Genomic DNA, 22,015 nt, shown 5'->3' with positions numbered 1-22,015 from the left:
TATAAAATATGTAACTTATAAAACAAAAACCCATATTTAACATAATCTCGTAAAATGCCAAAGGTAGACAGTAAAAACTCCTTTGAGGATATATCATTACAGCACCCCAAATGAAAAAAGGGTTTCCCTCCAACCTTGGACACATTATCTGGTTAAACTTATTAACCCCTGGGCCGCAAAACTTTAATTAGTTAACCCTGTGCCCGCTGGAAACTCGGAATGCGAGTAAATCAGGTTGATGAGTGACTGACTGACTGGCTGGCTGACTAACCGACAGTCCGTTGGCTACCGGTTCACGGAGTTCGGACAACTTTAATTAGATCTGCATATGCAATGAGGACTCGAGGGTTCGTTCCGGTAAACAGGTTAACGAACTGCCGGAACGGACAAGTGGCCAACAGTTTGCGTTTGGCGGCGAAAGGATGCGCTGTCTGTGGATTCTGATTGTGGCTTTCATATCCCTGGCGATGGCCACCTCAATTCCCATTCCCATTGCCAACCCAGCACCACTCAGTGGATATGAGATGCAACTGAAAATATTGCTACAGAAAATCCTGTGGGTGGCCAATGTGAAGAGATGCTTTGCCGTCATTACGGATGATCTGCATTATCCCATATACGATCGAATATTTTTCGAATCGGTGGGTCGACGAGTGATACCCTTCTTTGTGATGCGAACTAATGAAAGTGATGATCTACAGCGACCTTCCAGACAAGTTGAACTCTTTGTTAAGGCCATCAAATCCAGTGATTGTGAACTAAATGTGATCACCATACTGAATGGCTGGCAGGTCCAACGATTTCTTGGCTATATATACGATAACAGATCTTTGAATATGCAGAAAAAGTTTGTATTATTACATGATTTGCGACTTTTTGAGAGCGATATGATTCACCTATGGAGCGTTTTTATCGATGCCATTTTCCTCAAAAGGCAGCTGGACAACAAGTGTGTGAACTAAACAAAATCCCCTTAATTATTGTTATTAAATTTGGTTATTATTTTTAAAAAGGTATACCATTTCTACCATAGCCTTTCCGGGCATTTTAAGTGGCGTTTTGGTAATGAAAAATATTGCTAATTGGGAGTTGGGAAAAGGTCTGAATGGAAGGATTCTATTTGCGGACAAAACAAGCAACTTATTCGGTGAGTTACAGTTAAATATTATTTAATATTACTTAAATAAGTGATTTTATATATGACATTTTCTTAATTTTATTTAAAATATTATTAACTTTTCTAGGAACCTCTTTGCCAGTTGCCATTTCCGAGCACGTGCCCATGGTTCTATGGGCAAATGCAACCAAGAGCTTCCAAGGAGTCGAGGTTGAGATTATGAATGCCCTGGGCAAGGCACTTAATTTCAAGCCCGTTTACTACAAGCCCAATCAAACGGAGAATATGGACTGGACGGAGCTGGATGGTGGTGCTAGTGTTGCCTATGGAAGTGGTAATCCGGATGGATATGCACAGAATGGGACACACATTGACTCGATGCTTGTGGATGAGGTGGTAAGTGGGGATTAAAATGAGCCCTTCGAATGTGATTAGGATATGTCATTAGCCAAACTGTTGACTTATTAATATTTCAATCTGAACAGGCTGCGCACAGTGCCCGCTTTGCCATTGGGGATTTGCATCTGTTCCAGGTGTACCTTAAATTAGTGGAGCTAAGTGCGCCGCATAATTTCGAATGCCTGACCTTTCTCACACCGGAATCGTCGACGGATAACTCCTGGCAGACCTTTATCCTGCCCTTCAGCGCTGGAATGTGGGTGGGGGTGCTGCTCTCCCTTTTCGTGGTGGGCACTGTTTTCTATGCCATCAGTTTTTTGAATGCCATTATCAACGGCAATGTGTCCTCTGAGTTTTTTCGTTGCCTACGACCAAATCGCAACGTGCCCATGGATCCAAAGATCTATCGTCGCATTAGTTTTCGCATTGCCATCAGTCGGTATCGTTCATCTAAAGGAGATCGAATGCCTCGCGATCTTTTCGATGGCTATACCAACTGCATCCTGCTCACGTATAGTATGCTCCTATATGTGGCCCTACCCCGAATGCCTCGAAATTGGCCCCTGAGGGTACTCACTGGTTGGTACTGGATCTACTGCATCCTCTTGGTGGCCACATATAGGGCCAGCTTCACTGCCATTTTGGCCAATCCAGCTGCCAGGTAAGCTTATCATCCTTTTATCATATTTGTATCTTGAGAAAGTTATTTATTATTGATCATAGGGTCACTATAGACACACTGGAGGATCTGCTGCGATCTCATATACCGCCATCCACCGGGGCAACTGAGAATAGACAGTTTTTCCTGGAGGCCAATGATGAGGTTGCTCGAAAAGTTGGCGAAAAGATGGAGGTGTTCGGCTACAGCGATGATTTGGTAAGACTTAAATACTCTAATTATTCATAAGACTAATTAGACCATTCAATTTCGATTTGAACCGTTTAGAATTAGGGAAAAATCGTATAAACTTGCATGATTTATAACCGCTCTTGTTATCAACATTTTGTAGCAATGAACTTTATACCACCAGATAGAAAAACAAAAACCAGTTTCAACTTGTTTCCAACGAAAAATATCTTATCTATGTGATAAGCGTATTTGGCAACATTTTTAATTTAACGGTATTAATTCATCAAGTTGGCAAAATAATCTAGTGTGATATGAAAAGCATTCCGGCGACTTAATGGCTTTGTGGGGATAACATTGTTTTGCATTTGAAACGCGTTCGGAAAGAGGGTCATGGCTATTTGGTTTTAGTAGTATATATAATATATAATTTAAATTTTTAAATATTATTTATTTTCGTAGACCTCTCGCATAGCCAAGGGACAGTGCGCCTACTACGACAACGAGTTCTATCTGCGCTACTTACGAGTGGCAGACGAATCCGGATCAGCTCTCCACATCATGAAGGAATGTGTCCTCTATATGCCCGTAGTGCTGGCCATGGAGAAGAACTCGGCTCTGAAGCCACGGGTAGATGCCTCCATTCAACATCTGGCGGAGGGTGGTCAGCATTCAGTATTTAAATCCTGACTGAATCTCATTTATCATTTGACATCTTCCACAGGTCTGATAGCCAAGTGGCTCAAGGATGCCATAGAGCATCTACCGGCGGAGGCACTTGCTCAACAGGAGGCCCTAATGAATATTCAAAAATTCTGGAGCTCTTTTGTGGCCTTGCTGATTGGTTACGTAATCTCAATGCTTACACTGCTCGCTGAAAGATGGCATTTCAAGCACATAGTTATGAAACATCCCATGTATGATGTGTACAACCCAAGCTTGTATTATAATTTTAAGCGAATATATCCGCAGCATTAATGTCAAGGTTTCTGCCTAGAAATATATATATTTTTTTTTGCACATCACTTAGAAAACATTCCATTCAATTCAATCGCCCTAAGTACATAATCTCAAGTACTGCAAGTTGTCAATCGAGCACAACATTCCATAAAGTAATGATATATGCACACACATGCCCAATATTTATAATTGGTGGGCAGCAAATGACAAATGTATCTGGGTACTTGAGTACCGGAATGGCAATTGAGAAACTGAAAAGTCTTCATTGACGTACTGAGAAGAAATGTAAGGGGCCTTGGCAAATGCGATCGATGAATATAGTGCCATTTATCACGAGGAGCCAAGTGGCCTCAAGTATCAGTGGCAATGTGGTGAATAAATTCAAGAGTTTCAAGCGATTCCTTCAATCACTTTTCGTAAATACTGATTTGCATTGTTTATGAGTTAATGCACATTAGGCATTATTTGTTTATGGCCATATCACAAATCCCTGGGAAAGTTGAAATGATAAAAGCCCATAAATAAAGCCATTTTTAAGTGCCAGACTAAACCCCAAAAACACAAAAATTCTATATAAAAACCGAAAATCCCCTCGAGAATCCCCGCGAGAATTGGGAGCTCACGGGCACTTCAAAACATTTTTGAATGGAAACGGAAATTAAAATTCGAAATTTTCATGTGATGAGGTAGCCAGCCAGAAACCAGACGTGCTAAGTAATGCACAATCCAAAGGTTAATAACAATCATAATAATTAATAGGCTTTTGCTTGGCCATCTCTTTAGAAGTTTTTCATATCTCGTTTTTTCCTCGTTTTTGAGGTGAGGCAATAGAAAATTTCTTGTATCGAGGAACTGGCTTATTTATCTACGAAATTAACAAATCACTCTGGCCATTTTGTCTAATAATATTTTATAACTCTTAAAGTTGTTGCTGAAATCTGTTTAAAAATTCAACAAAAAGTGTAAGTTTTGTAAAGCCCTTACAGTTTATCCTAATTGATTTAATTACAAAATCATTTATTTTCCTGTTTTTCTTTCATACCATTTGAAAAATTATGGCCACCAGGAAAACTAAAAAATCCATTTATTTATTACCCAAACTGCATAAATATTTAATAGCATTTGTTTACAGATTGTGTAGTGTACTTTTTCCACCGTGAAATTGTTTCGTTTTGTTTTTCTTTACGGAAAATATTTATGGCAGTTGTGTTTGTTTTGTTTCAGCACAAACTTGTTGTGAACATTCCTATTTCATATAATTTCATTAGTTTTGCTTCATTTTATTGTGCTTTTTGTTGGCTTCCGTTGTGACCCCTCCCCTCTTCAAATGTATTTTTTTTTTATATTCAGTGGCCAATATGGATTAAAATTTAGCTGCATACCGCACTGAACAAAAAAGAGTGGCTTAAAACAATTAATAGGCAAAAAAATTCCAATTCACTTTTCTCCTATTGCAGCAAATGCACCAAGAACTTTTGTAACTCCAAATGGGTACGATCTACATTTAACAACCCATTTACAGTGCGACGCCGATATGAAGAACTACATTTTACCACTTTGTATAACCAAATTTTCAAATAACCGAAAGAACCACTAGAAACCACTTCAAATATCAAAAATCCACATTCAACGATACAAAAATCTATCGACAATCTTGGCAATGTACTGAAAAAATAATCTTTTATGTTTGTTTAATTTTTTTTTTTATATCTTTTAAGTTGATTCGACTTCAAAGTCAACAGTTTGTTGAATTGTTTTGGTTGCGTTAACAATGTTATACGAAACCTAATTGACGTTTCCTTTTTATCCACAAGCAAACAACTTTTTGGTTGGAGAAACACCCACACTTCATTCTGACTTTGAAGCATATAAAAATATTGTTTGTTTTCGTTTTGTAATTAAAATTATTATTCAAATATTGTTTCGGCATATTACAAATTCCACTTTCGTACTTTGTTTACTTTCATCGAAAATATCCATACATATTACTCGTATCCATCGCATTTTTTACACTTAGACTTTGAATTCAATTAGGTTTATGGATAATATTTAAGATTCCAGTTTGCTTATCTAATATGCATAAGCCGAATCTATAAAAAAAATAGTCCGAAAATTAATAAATTAAAACTGAAACTGATAGAAAGCAGGATTGCGTTTTCATATAAAGTCTGCGATTTTCATTATAATTTTGGCATTTTTTCATAAGCTCATTTAAATTTATTGGAGGACGTTGAACCTGCAAATATTTTTAATCCAAACAACACTTTTGTTTCTTCAAATTTGTTTATTTTTGTCATCGTTTATTTTGGTTTATCTAAAATTATTGGAGAAATAAAATAACAAGAAATAGGACGCAATACAAAAAACAATTCATTCATCTCAGTTGAAATCCTAAAATATACAATTTTAAAAACGTTTCAGACGGTTAATTCTTAGTTTTCTTGCGTTACAATTTTGTTATTTTAAAATACATATTTATTTTAAATAATCATTTTTAAAAACGTTTCAACTGCTTCTGAATTTTTAGTTGGACATTTGCTGTTTAGAAAAAAAAGTCTTTGTTTATTGTATATTGTCTATTGCTTAAGCTGACTTGGGCATTTGTAGTTATTGTTTAGAAAAGCAGCTGCAAGAATACAATTGTTTTAAAATTAACTAAAATCCAGCGAGCAGTTAGTTTGTTTTGCAATTATGGACACCGACACCACAGTACGACATCTGATCGTATTCGGTTTGCTTGAAAGAATAACTAATTTAACAATTTAGTTTGTTTAAAAGCGAATACCACATATGCTCCTTTTACATATTACTAAGCTAGTCTGTATAAGAAATACTCGGCTAGTGTACTCATTGTATGCATATATAAAACTAGACAGTATCGTAATTTGTTATGTAAGCTACCTTCCATCGTGTGTTCGCATATATGTATTGTATATAAAAACCTACAGACATGAGTTCATGAGTAACCACAAATTCTTACCAAAAACAAACAAAGTCCCGATAATCGTGTTTTGGGCAAAGAAAGAGCCGATCTCGAAGGCTTTAAATTTTAGCTCAGATTACAAAACAATTCAATTCCTCTTGGTCAGTTTTACCGATGTTTTGGGTAAGCAATTCTTAAAATTACATTGTTTCGTTTAGCACTTGATTGCAGTCATTTCAAACTCTTCACAAAGCCTAGGACACATCTGAGTATTTTTTCCGTATAATATTTAAGTTATTTGCACCAAAGTCGACAATGCTAGAATATCAATTCAAAGCATATTTTGTTTATAAAGTTACGTTTGTACAATTTTAGAACGCCTTCCAGCTTTTGCAACTTTTTTTTTTGGAAACAATCGTTTGTTTGTCGAATTTAACTCATGAAATGAATATTTCAGCAATAAAATACATTTTAAACATAAAAAAACATATTCCACTACATCATGTGGACAAAGCTGAAGTAACATTTTCACTTAGCGTGTTCAGTTTATTGCATTATTCGATGATCTTCTGTTTTCAAAATACAAAACTTCATTTAAATAGTTCGAACAAGCCAAGGGAAAATCATGTCGGCTAAGCGATATACTTCATCAATCGCTAAGAAATACAATATGTTATACATATATATATATATAGAGTTATGTATATATCGAATTATTTATCACTGTTGCTGGTTTGTGTTTTGTTTAGTTGCCTAGTTGTCTACTGTGCGCCCTGAACTGCAGCCTCTCCAGATTCCGTTTCGAAAACATCGTCGGATTCCTGGCCAACGTAGTCAATATCCTCATCGCCGTGCTCCTCATCGTTTTCATCGTAGTCATCGGGATATTCACCATACTCGGAGGATTCACCAAGCGTCCAGGCGTCGTTTTCCACGGAGTTTCGAGGACTGTAGCTGTTGCCTCCGCTCGTGATGGTCATATTGTTGGCTGGGCGCAGCACACTGTGTGTATGGAGAACTTAAGTTAATATTTCAATCAAATAGAGCGGTTAGGATTATTTTGAATAAATGCACAATTCGGAATGCAATCAATTTGAATGGCATGTGAAGTGTGTTCTTTCTCGATCTCAGGTGAGTTTTATTACTAGCGAGTTCTAAGAAAGCGTTTAATATTTGTCTATGTGTTAGCTTGGTCTACTGACTGACTTTTGGTGTGGTTAGCAGGTTTCGGGATTAGCTTGGTTAGGTTAGTTAAGGAGTGGCATGTTGAATGCGATGTTTAGGTTAGGCAATAAACGGGACAAACATTTGTACACTTGAGAACTAACTAATAATGTTAAATGGTGGGTTAAGTAGTTTTGGTTGCAGCAATTTACAGAATAATGAAGATTTTTTCGAAGTTGCCAGAGCACACGGAGGATTTTACAATTTTGAAAGATTCGAAAATTGCAAATTGAGGTTTAATAACCGATTGTTTCAGTGATGGTATGAAAAATCGTAATTGATAATAACGAGCCATCTAACGTTAGGACAAGTAAGAAATTACATCTTAAAGAAGCATATTAATTGGAACAGGAACTTTAAACTTTCAGTAGACTAATGGAATAATAAAGTGAGCATTTCGTATAATTTTTCATAGAACACTTTAATCAATGGTTTATCACCTCATTTTCAATTTCTACGATGCGCTACTAATGCAAATTTAGTAAGGAATGCGCCCAAAAATGATTATATTTCGTGCTGTACAAAAACATAATCACCATGAGGAGACCTTTAAATGTTTTATGAAGTTAGAATTGATGCGGTTAGTTTTTCAATCTTCGAGAGCATTTTATTGGTCGAATTCGTTGCTCAGCCAAATAAAAACCAAATGAAGCCGCACAAGACAAAGTAACTAACGAACTGACGAACAAACAAATTGGTCGAGACAATTGCACAACGGCGAACAACAACGAAATGATTGAGTTGTATGCATAAATATTTAACAATAATACTACGACATTTTTGATAAAGATTGCTCTATTACATTGGCAAATGATAGCCCCACATTTGGCTTCGGGTTGGCTGTCGTTACTAAGCATTTCATTCTAGTTGTCGTTGCATTGGAAAATCGTTTTTTTTATTTTCTTTGTGGATACTACGCGAGTTAGATCCGTTCTCAAAATGATCGTTGTTCGATTCGATTCGATTCGGCGATTGTATCTGACACTAGATTTGGATTCTAGTGATACAATCTGCTGCTGCCGCTGCTGCTTGCACCATGTTAGATCGTGTGGCATGTTTTTGTAGTGGAAAGTATTTGGTTTTCTTTTTTTTCTTGTTTGGTTTCGTGGAAAGATAGTCAACTGAATGTTTAGTGGTAGGTTGATGACTCAAAAATCGGTAACTAGCACACCATCCGTTGGTCATAATTGTCCACGGCGGTAGTGGGAGCGTGATGGTCTACCGATGGTTATTGGATTGTTTTCGTTGTGTTGATAGGTAGTGTTGGTGTTTGTTGTGTGGTTGGGGTGTACAGAAATTAAAAGAGAAGAAATCAATTAGCAAAATCATAAGTACAGAATGCGCTGGATCATTTACGACATAGTTCCTATACATCCGATTTAACTGAGCGGTGTTACGTTACAAATTCAATACTGAACTCGTTACTTGGCCACTACTTATGTAAGTACAAATTAGGAAAAAATTATAAATTTCATCTAGATGTGAGTCATGAGAGATAGTTGAATTATTACTAAAATAGTTGTCTATTTCCAGAACGCACCTTTACCTCTAGCCGCGAGATTACCCACAACCTTAAGCTAATAAAAGAACCAAAGTAAAGGATACAAATCAAATTCAGATAATTGAAAGTATGTTAAAAATAATTACAAAATAGTATACTAAAATTTAGACCTCTATGGCCTAGTCTTGTTTATAACAACACGTAAATATTTCATGAGCTTATATATGTAAGTTGATCTACTCTAATCTAAGAGAATGAGACTTTTGAGAACATATTGAAATATTTAGCTTTACATTTATAAGAAAACATGATTATTTCATTTAGTAATACCTTCTAAAGGAACTCTTCAATGGAGAATAGTAACGATCTGTTAAAAAAATTTAAATATTTTGCAGGTAAAGATTGTGAAACCTTTTAATTTCATTTAAGTTTAGGGCCTTGCTTTGCTGTTCTTATAAGATACATATTTGTAACGATGTCTAATAATAACTATAGATCTATTATCTGAGGGAGTTAAACACAAGGAAAGTCACCTAAAGCAGGCTATTTATCAGAAAAACTTTGGCAAGTGATGCCCATAGAATTTACCTTTCGAAAGGTATTTCATCAACGTCATCGTTGATCTGTCGCTGAGCTTCGTTTTGGGCACGTCGCGCTTCCTCCTTCTTGCGGCGATCCTCGGCTGCTGCCTTCATGGGATCATAGGTAGATCGACGCTTCCACATGGCCATTTCGGCCTCTTTTTGCTTGTTTACTATTTTAAAAGAAATGTTTTTAGCAAATTATTTGAAATGGGAATGAATGTGGGAATGTTAGCTTACCTGACGCATCGCGACGAATGGCAGACGAGTTTCGTGATCCTGGATTTCCGCCACCCAGTGACGTTGTACTGGTATTCATCGCGGAGGCAGCACTGCGCACACTCCGGTTACTGGCTCGCGTTCCCTCGCCGCGACTCAGACCCATGGATGAGGCACTGGGACTTCGTTTCATTTGATCTGCTGGCTTCAGAGTGCTCTTGGCATCGTTCTTACGCAAAAAGTTGTTGGATTGCGCCGACTTGTACTTGGAAATGTCCATGTATTTGGGCTGAACACGCTGATCCCTCGAATTGGAGGTGACACCAGCATTGGCAGTTTGGAGCAGCTGCTTCTTGGCATTGGCCAGAGAACTGGGCACCTGCTGTGCCAGTCGACTGAGACTCGTCTCCCTGGGCATTGACTGACGGGCGACTCGATTGCCCGATCCTGGAGCTGCTCGGGGCGCACTCTTAATTCCCCGGCGAGGCATTTCGGGAGTATTTGGGCAGGCCACCAAACCAGCACCGCTTTGTGCCATGCTCAGCTTTCCCGCTGGTGCTGAGGTTGGTTTGGCCGGCGCCTGTGTTCCAGCCACCCTCTGTTTGCTCCTCTCGATCCGCATTAGCAGTGCCTTGTTCATGCGTGTGTTACTTAGCGGCACGGCGCCCTGATCTTCGTGATTCTCCACAGCCTCCTCCTCCTCGTTGCTGGAGTAGTAAGCGCCAGTAGTGCCCATTTCATCCTCATCGTTTATATAATACTGCAACTCGTTGTCATAGTCGCTGTAAGCCTGCTCAAAATTGTTGCTGCTGGCGGATTTCTTAAGCTGCTGCTGCTGGTGAACGGTGCTCAAGGCGTGGGCATGACGGGCAGCAGGCGGTGTGTAGAGGTTCTGGAAATTGGGACGCGCCTGACGCACAGGTGGCTGACCCTGCTGCTGCTGGAAGCTACTCGATCGACGCAGCGGCGACAAGGGAGCAGCTGCTGGCTCAACATGCTCCACTTCCTGGCTAGGATCATACTCCAGGGAGTTTTTCCGGCGACGCAATTGCTTCAGCAGATACTCGCCACTGGTGAGCAGCTGCAGCTGCGCCTCATTGATGCTGCTGGTCATGAGCGCTCGATGGAGCGGAGATCGTCTATAGCCACCGCCAGCTCCGGCACCCATTCCCGATTCCAGACTATGCTGCGGACTGCTCTGAGCCGGTGACTTAACCGAACTTCTGCGCGAAAGTGACTGCTGGAGATTACTTATAGCCGCAGCCGTTTGCTCCAAGTATGCATCCGTTGACGGGCGCGAGCGACTGGCACTGCGCGCACGTCCCAGCGTGTGCAGCGGCGAGGGTATCTTGCTGGGACTCTTTGGTGGCTTGTAACCTGGTTCCAGCACCTGTCCACCTCCACCACCGCCATGGCTGCACAGCGCCGGATCGCTGGCGTAGTCACAGTCGCCCAGTAGGCGATACCGCTCCGCCAGATTGCGATTGAGCTTGGCTGCCGCCGCATACTGCCGCTGCTGGTTGTACAAACTGAGGCTGTCGTCCGTCAAGGAATCGCCTCCCGTGTCGGAGCAATTATAGCTGCGCGTCATCAGTTGCTGAAATTTAAAGAAAGGAATATTAGTAACCAATTCTATGTATAGAGAAACAGTTTAACAAACAGTTTTCCTCATTAATCCCATTCCTCATTTTTTCTGTAATTAAGCCCAAAAAAGAGTACTTCATTTATGGCTTGCTTTGTAAATGGGTTTGTGTCCGTGCTAAGACAGTCTTTACTTCACGTATATTTTACATATGTAAAACAAATGTAAAATTTAAAATTTATATACAAACATTTTGCCCTCAAATTTATCTCACAAAATTGATCCTTTAAATTGTTGTTATGTTTGAATTATGATGATTATTATTCTTTTAATGTAACTAAAATTTCAAACAATAATTTTAATTTTATATACAAATTTTGCATTGTATGTTTTATCCATTAGATCACTGTGATGAATCATTTCAGCAATCTAATCTGTTAATAGGATGAGGTAAACAATGCCAGCTAAATAGCACAACGTCACTTGAACATAGCAAATATCGCTAATTATTTGTTAAATCACATTTCCAATGACTGCGACTACATCATAATAAAGCGAGTTATTCAAACGAAACTGTGTTATAGAAGTTATTGTTGCATACATTCTGTTCTATATTCTTAAAAAAGTAAAACACATTTTATACTCCGTTGAATTTTTTAGGGTGACTCATTTAGCACCCGAAACTAGCCAGACAAGATTATGCCAATAAAATGGGATTTTCCATAAATTACTTATCAAAGAAGCTTGCCCAAAATCCGGTGCAAAACCGGTTGACTAGCTTACCTGTGCCTGCGCTTGTGCCTGCTGCTGTTGTTGCTGCTTCCGGCGAGCGGCGCTCGTGCCGCTCACATCCTGCGCCAGGCTCCTGGCACGCGCATTGCGCGCCCACTCCTGGATCCAATCCTGCTTGGTCTGTGCCGTCTGCAGCAATGCGGCCTCCGAGCTCTGCGTGGGCGTGGTGGGTGTATCCGGCAACTGGTGCTGCTGATTGTTGCTGGTGGTGAACACATTTAGTCGATACTCGGCCTTCTGGCGATCGGTGGCCGATCCGGACAAGGCTTGCGTGTGCCTAAGTTTAGCCTCATTGCTAACATACTCGGAGCTGTCGATCTGCGAGGTGGACAAGCTGTGCGAGTGTCGACTGAGCTTCGGATGGGTATCCAAGGCGCGCTGTTTGGCCAGCACTCCACTGGTGGTCACACTGGTAAAGCAGCCCATATCCGCCGCCGGCGACGGGGGAGTTGGAGGCGATAGGGGAACCTGCTGACGCAGCACGCGACTCTTGAGTTGATCCAGATAGGCACCTGCGGAAAAATAAACGGTAATCAGTGTGTGCTCAATTAAGGAAACTCATTGAACTCTGGTTCACACAAATCTTTCATCATCGAACGTAAATTATAACTTTCTATTATATATAAATACTTCTAAATCAGTTTTCTGACCTGTGGAACTCCTCTGTGCTGGCAATTGCTGTGGCAGCTGTTCTTGCAGCGGCGTTTCGTGGTAGTAGTTGACCTCGAGGACATTGCTGCCACGACTGGACTTAACTGGCAATTGCTTGGGTCGCTGCTTTGCGGCCGCCTCCTTTAAATTTCTATCGATGTTCATGAGATCCTTCTGCTCCTCCGTATAGTTGTCCCCGTCGAGGGTGTAGGTGCCTGCCTCGCTGACTGCATCGTTCTCGGCCGACGGTTTGCCATCCACTAGCGGTGGCTGTGGACACAGCATCTCCACCTGGCGCAGGGCCAGCTGCATGGCGGTGGAGCGAGGTGTGAACTGATTGGCCGTGCGGTTGGCCACCATGTTGGAGGTACCCTTGGTCGCCGCCGGCGGAGGTGGCAGTTTCGAGCGACTAGCGGGTCTGGGTGCAGGTGCTGCAACAGCTTCGGTCGCGTTGGCCGAGCTCCTGGGCGACCAACTGTGCCGCTTCGAGGCATCTCGCACCCGGGAGGCGCTACGATCCCGCACTCGCATCTTCACCTGCACCGGTGGCGCCTGTTCGCTGCTGGGCGTGGCTGCTGTCAGGGAGGAGACATCGTCCGCCATGCTGCTGCCAGCATCCAAACTGCTCCTCTGCGACTGCCGTCCGCTGTTCGATGTGGCCGTCGTGTTATCCTTCTCCGTCTCCAGCTTGGACATGGAGGCACCGCGCTTGTGACGATTCTGGAAACGTTCCATCATGTTCTTGTAGCGCGCCGCCTGTGCCGCAGAATCGTTCTCGGAGGCATCGAAATGATCAATGGTGAAGGCCAGCGATGCCTTTGTGGTTGTGTTCGACTCGCTCGAGTTCTCCTCCTCAACAGCCGCCGCCGATTTATGGTTGGAGTTGCTGCTGTTGCTGTTGCCTGGCGGAGTGCCATGTTGCTGGTTCGCTCTGCTTTGTGCCGCAGCTGCTGCAATGGAATAGAAAAGAAAAGAAGCAAACAGGCATACAATTAAATTAGCATTTATTTACAGTTAATATTATTATTTTTATTATTAGCGTTTAAGCGGTGAAAACGAAACTAAGCTGCTGGCGTAAATTAAACTGAACTCAACTGAAGTGGCAAGCGGACGAGAAAAATAGATGGATGAAGTGCAGCAAAACGAAGGAATTCGGGAGCGGATCAGAGGTAATGTGGTGTAAATCAGATATATAATAGATAATTTGAATATATATGTAAATAAAATGTATATACATATAATCTACATATATGCACAAGTCCAATTAGTAAGTTTTAGTAACCGTCAAACTTTAGAACCAACTTAATTATGTAGCTTCTCAAATATTAAACCGCAAAGTAACATCTGTGTTCTGGATATTCCAGCTTCGAGAGACAGTTAAGGAAAAAGGCAATCAACCTGCATTCCGGATGACAATCTCTAGGTGTACAAATGGCGCATTCCCTGAAGTTCATCCGATTCAAGGGCCCCGAAACGCCCACCTGCAGCCGGGGGAAATCCATCACCGCTTCCGCTAGCCGATTTCTATACATTTCCGCGGCCAAAGCACGGGCAAAAAGAAAATCAAACAATTTGCTTTCAGCTCTGCCACGCGAAGTGGCACAAGCACATACAATGCCGAGTGGAGAGGTGGGCGACCATCTAGGGGGCCGCCTCTCAGAATCGTGATCTATGGATGGGTAGCTTCCACACGTACTCTATATAAGGCAGTCGGTTGCCCGGCAAGTGAAGGTTAGAGTTCGGTGATTTCGGTCAATTGCAGGTTCTTTTACCAACTATATGGTATAGTGGTATTTGGTAAGGGGCGGTTGTTCCACTGGGGGAAGACCCACAAAACTTTTACGCTCTGCCAAACTTTGCTGGCCGTAGAACTTCCGTTTCGCTTGCCATGAAAATATATTTCAAATACCATATCCATATTCATATTTACCATAGATCTCACAGCCTTATTTTGCACAAGTTTTCGGTCACGAAGCAACACATATATTTCTTTGGTAACCATTAATATTAGTATGCAGATGGGCAATTAAATGGGGAGTCAAGGTGATAATGTATCATCATTAGCATTGGTTTGAAATTAAAAGAAGATACATATATGTAGTATGTATATGCATCTTCTTCATTCGAATAGCTTGCAAATAATACACCCAAGTAATTACTAGTTAAGCATTTCTAATTAGTGTTTTTCATCTTGTGCATCGCTGCAGAAAATTGCTGTACTTTAAATGGACAATATTTTTGTTGTACTAACAGAAAACATTTTCCGGATTAAGCTTTCATTGGTACAAATTAACTTGTTACTGTAATTGTATCCCAAAACAAGATTCATAGATATCAACCTCAGATGCAAGTGCTCAATCGAAATCATAAAGGGAAGTCCAGCAAACGATGTGCATAATTTCTTTGTTCTCAATTTCCCACAAACTTGGCTAATACTTCATATTTATATCTCATATCAAAGTTATTCTAATTGAAAATATTTTCTACTTCTTATACATTTTTAAACCTAATATAGCACACTTTGTGAAACTGCGACATCTTAAGCATCTATTGTCATCAAGCCTTAAAGTTAAGTGATCTATTGTTTATAGTAAATAGAGCACAAACGATTTACGAACCTTATATTAACTAGATCTAATACTTAAATAGCTAGTTAGTTAGGCAGAAAAGTTCTAAGTTGGCGGAAAACCAGAACCACATTATTCGCTTGTTGGAACACAAAATTTGCAATCTAATTTGGCAGGAAGTATATGGCAATCGGCGATAGACAATAGACCGCTATTGGTAACAACTGACTAACGGTAATTACGCTGCCCACTGTGCATGGCCATAAAAAAAAATGTCTTCTATCGAGTTATCGTTCAGCACTACCCCTCACTACCCTTTTGCCTTTTTATGAGCCGCCGCATTTGCAATGGGCCAACAATTGAAAACTGTTGGCACAACACACAAATGTCGGGTATTATTGCCATTATTATTACTGTTGCCCATTGCCCGTGGAATAGACCGTGTGTCGAGTTGTAGTGCTCGTTTAAAAGTCTTTTGTTTGCTCTTATTTGTTGGCCGATTGTGTAGTCGCTTTTACTTTTCGCAATAAATAAAGCAAAATAAAGCTGGAGTGCAATATATATATACATATACGTATATATATATTTTTTTGGTTAATTTTTGTCGGTCAGCTAGCTAGCTACTATTGTTGTTGTTTTGGGAAAGTCTAGTATGGGAAATTGTGCGACCGCCTGCTGATCATTTTTGATCATTTACATTTCACTAACTCTGAGTTTAAACCATTTTTGGACTGGCAAATGTGCAGTTTAACATAATCGAGCGAATGCAAAACGTAAATTGATAACCAAATCTCTCACGCTGCCAATTGGTTTTCAATTAGCTTCGCTAATTGCATTCGGAGCTTACGTCATCACCGATCAATTTGTCTATATTATATATATGATTTCATTGTGTGATCTTTTAGTTACACCTCCATTTCGGTTTTGCCTTTCGATGGGGTCAGTTTCTCACATTTAAATAAATGTTATTAACAATTTATTTATACTTCTTAGCCGCTCGGCGACACCAGTGAAAGCAATCGGTGATGATCATCATTTGTCATCTGCGAATGAGGTCATCGACTGGCGGCCATTTGTTGTGTCTTGTTATCGGTGATTATTTCGATTTTACCGAGCATTTAAATATATACTTGAGAAGCAGAAAATTGGAAAGAAAATCGAGAAGAGTGGTTCAATGAGATTTTTGTTTTCCATTTTTGCCAGAAAGTAATCATCAGTATTTTTACATTTAAAAGCATATTGAAGTCCATTTGATCATGGCCACAAATATTAAATGTCTTGCGATCTACTCTAAATTTTAAATTTATTCTTTAATACAAAATTGCTGAAATACTTTAGAGACAGGTCTTGACGGCAAAATCAAGAACCTACAAATTTAATAATACAACTAATTGGGCGTGCCCAAATCATAATCAAATTGGGAACAAGGCCAAAACGAAGAGATTTGTTCCGAATCTGTTTGATTCTTGGCCGCTGGCCAAGAATGAATGCCTTAAATTTTGATTGGATTGGTGGTATGTGCGAATGGGAAACGCAAACAAAATGTAAAGAATTCATATTAACTCTATAAAATGGCACGTGACTGGGTGTTTACTTATAAACAAAATATACTTCATATTCAATATTCCAGTTTAATCTGAAAGACCGCTGCAAAGAGTAACACTTTCGAATACCCTGCGGCATTTCAATATAATGAATCATTTAAGCTGGTGACATAATACCCTCTATTCGCTGCGTTGGTTTTTATACCTTGGCACTCATTGTCAGCGACACTTGAAATGAAACCTAAATTCCCAGGCCCCCGGCTACTCGATTTTCCCTTCATCATCAAGTGACGCGATTTGTTTTTCATAAATCTACAATTTCTCAATGTTGTTTATCAGTTTTGATTTCAATTCGCAGCGCTTGCCAAATCTTACACAATTATAGCAGTCGCCGTCATTATCGCACACATTTTCATTCCTTGCACGCAACTCGTTGGCAAAAAAAAATACAACCGAATGAATACTCCAAAAAGTGAAGCAGATTTGCGTCCGAGTATCTGGAAGTGGTTGTGGATGACTCAGCTCCACAGCTGCGGGCGTTGATCGATCGGAGGTTACTGCGATCCATTCCTGGCTGCCTTTTATTTCTGCGTTTCAAGCTCGCCAAAAATATGGGGCAAAATCATTTAATTGAAAACAAAGGATTGCAGGCAAGCCGAGCGATGCTCTTGGCCAACAAATCAGCTGGTTATTCCTAAATATACGATCTGTATCTGTATCTGAAAGTTGAAAGTTGTTTACCTTTTAGCACATGCCTTGTCTGGAAATTTGCATTGAAAGCCATAATATTTAAAAACTCACTTTTGTCTGCTTAAACCACTGTGTCGACCAAGTTTTTTTTTTACATTTTGTATTAAATTTTGTGTTGTGCTGAGTTTTGGAATCAAGCCAATTTAATAGGAAATTAGTTGCAACACTTGAGAACCATTTAATGCCGAACAGATAAATCAATCAATGTTTTTGAACTTGTAAACATGCGATTAAAGAAAAAATAAACAGGCCTAAATTAACATTCTATATTGCTTCTATTTATAATTGTTGTTAAATGTTGTGCGCAGCATTGTTGCACAAAACATCACATGTGAAATTTATGAGCACACACATCGAATTTATGTTGCATGTAACGAGAAACTAAAGTTTTAAATATAAAGTTCTTATAGTTCGTGAAATTCGTAATTCTTCGTGAATTAGTACTTCATTTTCCTATCTTTTATCTGCTGCCATTAGAAGTGGCATAAAAAAATAGAGCTTGAAATCAATGTTTCCGGGAATTCCGAATGGAGAAACATATATTCATTCAACTCCAGATTAGCAACTTCATAGTTTTGGTGTCATAGCACCATAAATATGAAATACCGCGCAGCTGATGTCACATAGCCGCTTTCGCAGGCTATTGATCCCGTTCCACTTTCTCGAAACCAGAATCGAGAACTTGCTTTTCAGCTAAACGCGGCCCACTGTGCCAATCCGAGGTGTGTTTGAGGGTATGTTTGTGTGTGAGTGCCAGGCATGACTATTGCAATAAATATTTGCGCTTAGTCGTGGCCAGAGACTCGCACAAAATAACTTCATTAAAAATTCAAATTAACAATGAAAAAAGCAAAGACAAGCCGCAACCTGGATCAACAAAAGCAAGAGCAACAACAAACCACCATGGCTAAATTAGCCATCAATTGTCGCCGGGCTTTGCGGTTGCCGCTGTATCTCTTAGCAATACAACCCAATTTCTTTAGCTTGGCCAAGATATTGCAACAGTTTTGAGGATACCAAATATTTAAAGATTAGACTAAGAAGCCTGAATAGATTTCTCCGGTTAAAGATCTTTTAAAAAATACTAGTCAATAATAGACTCTGTAATTTGTAAATACTGTTCACGCTTTTTGGTATGTTAATCGTTTTTCAAACGAGTTTTTACAATAAAGTTAATAAAAATCTACAACCCTATCAACTGCAGAAAATATCCCAGTCATCATAAATGTAAAGAGCTGAGTTTGTAACCCCAGATGAACCCACCACATCATTATCAACATTAACTAAAAATTAATTAAAATTTACAACATATGATATGGCTTTGAAGTAGAAAACCCAAAGAGTGTAAGGTTTGTTGCAAGCATGAGCATTCATTTCAGGACTATTAAGAAGGTAACACTGTACATCTCTCTATTGCTCACCTTTCTCGGCCGGCGATGGTGGCGGCTTGCCAAGGCAGAACTTGCCACAGGAGTCATCGATTGCTGCGCCGAGGCCCACGAAGCCGGGATTCATTGGATTCCTGAGCTGGACATGTCGGGGGGAGGGTATTGGCGAGTTGGCCGAGGTCGTGCCATCTGGACTGTCAATGATTTCGGCGATTTTCTTGATATTTTCCGGTGTTGTGTCGGCCTTTTCGCGACCATCGCTGCTGTTGCCATCGTCATCGACATATTGGCCGCGGCCAATGGACAAATTGTCGCGGCTCTTGACTTTGGATGTATCAGCTGATGGCGCCACGCCCCCCACAGCTGATTGGTGGGCGGCGACAGCTGTAGTTGCCGCCTCTGCTGCGCCATCCGATGATGTTGCTGCGGCCGATGTGGCCGTTGTTGCTGCTGCTGCTGTCGTTGTGTCATTTGCGTATGATGTCATTTTAAGCCTTGGCTCGGTATAAATTTTGCAACAAATCGGAATTTATTGTTGGCTTAGATGGTACACCTTTTTTCCGCCGCTTTTCCTTTGCCTACTTAGCTAATTAATTAGCGAGTCATTTCCACCTTTTCCGGCCTTCGTTGCGTGTTGTCTACTACCTTTTTTTCCTACGCTTTCCACATCCTGCTGCGTTCTAAAGTTCTTTTTGTGCGTAAAGTGAATTCCAGTGGTTGTTTTTTTTACCTAACAAAATGAGGTGTGAAATGGACACTCAGTTGCAGTCGAAATAATAATGGTTAAGATAACTATTCAATAAAACATTAATCATATTTTGAATAGAATGTTTCGAAAACTTTGAAACTTATTGATTTGTCACATATTAAACGTATCTATTGATTTTAAATCCATGTGCAGTACTTGAATTTTCGACGTGTAGACAAATAAGACTTTATGCAACTATTATTTTGACCGCAACTGTAACTTTAAGAACTGAAACTCTTTTTATTATTTTCGCTTTAAGGATGCGTGATCACGCCCAAGTGAAGAGGGAAACACTGAGACACGTTGAATAGGTAAATGGACAAGAGGTTTTCAATTGTGCGACGTGCGTTTTCCGATTGGACACTTGGATAACTTGTCGGGCATTTCCAAACGGTTATAAATAGCCGAAAAGCAGAAAGGCAGATTCTTGGCTGCCTTTTCAAGGTTGCTTTTGTTGTGCTCGAGAATCTAATCGGATATTTTATTTTTACATTGAACACTTTTGGAGGAACCGAACACACGCACAAACACACACATACGCACACAAAGGCGCAGACAGTTGCGGCCAACACATACACACTTTCAAGGGCAGGGTCCAATTGGACTTTTCACTTGCATTTCCCTTTCGTTTTTCACTTGTTCAACGGCTTTATTTTCCGCTGTTCTTCTGGCATGTGATAATGAACTTTTCTTTATCTTTGTCTCGATTTTCCGATTCACGACACGCGCTCGCTTTTTCAACCCAACGCTTACTCACGGCAATTCAGGGAAGAATGAGCGTCGCAGGTGTGCGTTGTTAGCCTGGCCAAAACCAACAGTGACGTTACGGGCGTGAGAGAGAGAGAGAGAGAGAGAGAGAGAGAGAGAGGGCAGTGTTGACCACCGTTGGCAACACTTTTAGCGAATAAATAGCTAAGGTTTAACTTTTTAATAAATCCTTTGCTGGCAAAATAAAAATAAACATACTTTTTAAACACAAAACTAGCATATAGTTTTATTTTAATTTCTTCCGCTGACCAATGCTACTTTTCTAAAGTTATTACAATAATAATTTTAAAATTTGCAAAAAGCTTCTTTTATGAGTTGCCAGATTTGGCTTGGAAATAGCTTAGTTTGCAGCACTGTAACAAAGTGTTTGCCTCCATGGAGAGTAAGCAAACAGCTGGGAGTTGCCAGAGCAATTCAGGGTTGTCGCGTTAGCTTTATTAACCAAACTTTTCCTCCAAGCAACAAATAAAATAATTGTCTACTTAAAAATAAATACAGCTGTCTGTCTAAGGTTAACACAACGCACGAGATATTTTTGGGGTATTAATGAACCGAAGACAATGAAAAGAAAAGGTGGCAGCCCTCCCCTTAGTTATTTTTCGCTCGCTCTCTCTCTTCGACTGTCTGCTCTCCGCATTGATTGTTTTGGCCTGGCCAGAAGCTAATTAACCCGTTGAATAACACAGAGCAGAACACAAAACACAATGGCATAATTCGCCGAATGAAGCGCTTTCTGCAGATTCACGCTTCACTGGCCACAAATATCCGCAGGCAGTGCACTCGACAGGTGGCCTTCAATGGGCGACGCTGACGCTATTTTTAATTTGAACACTTGCGATCACTCTCGCTTTTCGCGCGAACAGGTGTATTCATACAAATTCCATAAGAAATTCACATTAATAGACTAAAATTCGCATTAAAATTAAGTATTTAGGCAGTAAAATTGTCAAATGGTCGAAACAATAACAATTGCCGCGCAAAATGATAACAAGAGAGAGAGACAGAGAGAGAGCAAGAATGCGCGTGTCTCTCACTTTTTGTATTGGCATTTACTCCACCAATTTTTTTTTTTTTTGTATTCTCTTCCCTGAATTTGTGCACTTGTTTCGCTTTTGCATTTCCTAGCATATTTTTCACATTTCACTAATTCTATTGCATTATTCTCTGCTCTACGAGCTGCTTTTTGGATTCACACAAGAATTTGGTTTTAAAGTGTATTATTTACTTGCTGGATGAAGCAAAAAAAAGCGCCCTGGAATTGCAAACTTTTTCGTTTGTTGTGCCAATCAGACTGAGTGTGACCGTGCCTTAGAAACAGAATAAAAACTATCAATGTTAAGCTAGGGCTGGCAACATTTAACGGCATTTCGAGTTTTAAAATTTATATTTGTAAACATTTATCATATTTACTCAATAAGCATAATAAACCGGAAATTAAAAAAAAATTACCTAAC

The 22,015-nt window shown here is 40.0% G+C and overlaps 2 protein-coding genes, 1 long non-coding RNA gene and 1 other non-coding gene across 15 annotated transcripts; 3 read left to right on the top strand and 1 right to left on the bottom strand.

Annotated features, from left to right (window-relative positions):
- Window positions 1-142: 142 nt before the first annotated feature.
- Window positions 143-3,389, top strand: Ir68a (Ionotropic receptor 68a). Of its 2 annotated transcripts, none has more exons than NM_001300102.1 (7): window positions 143-949; window positions 1,014-1,147; window positions 1,245-1,513; window positions 1,603-2,177; window positions 2,240-2,393; window positions 2,826-3,024; window positions 3,088-3,389. In NM_001300102.1, exons 1-7 carry the CDS (start codon window positions 423-425, stop codon window positions 3,339-3,341), a joined length of 2,112 nt encoding a protein of 703 aa, NP_001287031.1. In that variant the 5' UTR covers window positions 143-422; the 3' UTR covers window positions 3,342-3,389. The 2 variants fall into 2 exon arrangements, with proteins under 2 accessions (NP_001287031.1, NP_648455.2); NM_140198.3 differs by having other exon boundaries at window positions 2,826-3,027.
- A 1,383-nt stretch (window positions 3,390-4,772) lies between these two features.
- lncRNA:CR45405 (long non-coding RNA:CR45405) lies at window positions 4,773-5,054 on the top strand. Its single transcript, NR_124872.1, has one exon. It is a non-coding gene; the product is annotated as a long non-coding RNA:CR45405 (long non-coding RNA).
- Window positions 5,055-5,615: 561 nt separating this feature from the next.
- Window positions 5,616-21,856, bottom strand: CG42671 (uncharacterized protein). Of its 11 annotated transcripts, none has more exons than NM_001300099.1 (8): window positions 20,410-20,582; window positions 19,079-19,775; window positions 12,796-13,746; window positions 12,137-12,657; window positions 9,793-11,368; window positions 9,560-9,725; window positions 8,273-8,688; window positions 5,849-7,248 (listed from the first exon to the last, which is right to left on the bottom strand). In NM_001300099.1, exons 2-7 carry the CDS (start codon window positions 19,530-19,532, stop codon window positions 8,652-8,654), a joined length of 3,705 nt encoding a protein of 1,234 aa, NP_001287028.1. In that variant the 5' UTR covers window positions 19,533-19,775; window positions 20,410-20,582; the 3' UTR covers window positions 5,849-7,248; window positions 8,273-8,651. The 11 variants fall into 10 exon arrangements, with proteins under 11 accessions (NP_001287030.1, NP_001287028.1, NP_001287029.1 ...); NM_001259786.2 differs by lacking the exon at window positions 20,410-20,582 and adding an exon at window positions 21,787-21,856 and having other exon boundaries at window positions 6,726-7,248; window positions 12,796-13,743; NM_001259787.1 differs by having other exon boundaries at window positions 6,726-7,248; window positions 12,796-13,743; window positions 20,551-20,582.
- On the top strand, window positions 6,924-7,332 carry asRNA:CR46050 (antisense RNA:CR46050). Its single transcript, NR_133217.1, has one exon.
- Window positions 21,857-22,015: the final 159 nt, after the last annotated feature.

Source organism: Drosophila melanogaster, chromosome 3L (genome assembly GCF_000001215.4).
Source record: "Drosophila melanogaster chromosome 3L".
Taxonomy (NCBI): Eukaryota; Metazoa; Arthropoda; class Insecta; order Diptera; family Drosophilidae; genus Drosophila; species Drosophila melanogaster.
The sequence above is the reverse complement of the archived record's forward strand: the minus strand, read 5'-3'. Positions and strand labels throughout refer to the sequence as shown.

Coding starts and splice junctions, on each gene's coding strand:
- Ir68a (NM_140198.3), top strand. CDS start 423: ATGCGCTGTCTGTGGATTCTGATTGTGGCTTTCATATCCCTGGCGATG. Junction 950..1,013: donor AAAAGGCAGCTGGACAACAA/GTGTGTGAACTA, acceptor ATTTTTAAAAAG/GTATACCATTTCTACCATAG. Junction 3,028..3,087: donor TCAACATCTGGCGGAGGGTG/GTCAGCATTCAG, acceptor CATCTTCCACAG/GTCTGATAGCCAAGTGGCTC.
- CG42671 (NM_001300101.1), bottom strand. CDS start 19,532: ATGACATCATACGCAAATGACACAACGACAGCAGCAGCAGCAACAACG. Junction 13,747..19,078: donor ACCATCGCCGGCCGAGAAAG/GTGAGCAATAGA, acceptor ATTCCATTGCAG/CAGCTGCGGCACAAAGCAGA. Junction 11,369..12,136: donor AGGCACAAGCGCAGGCACAG/GTAAGCTAGTCA, acceptor TTTAAATTTCAG/CAACTGATGACGCGCAGCTA.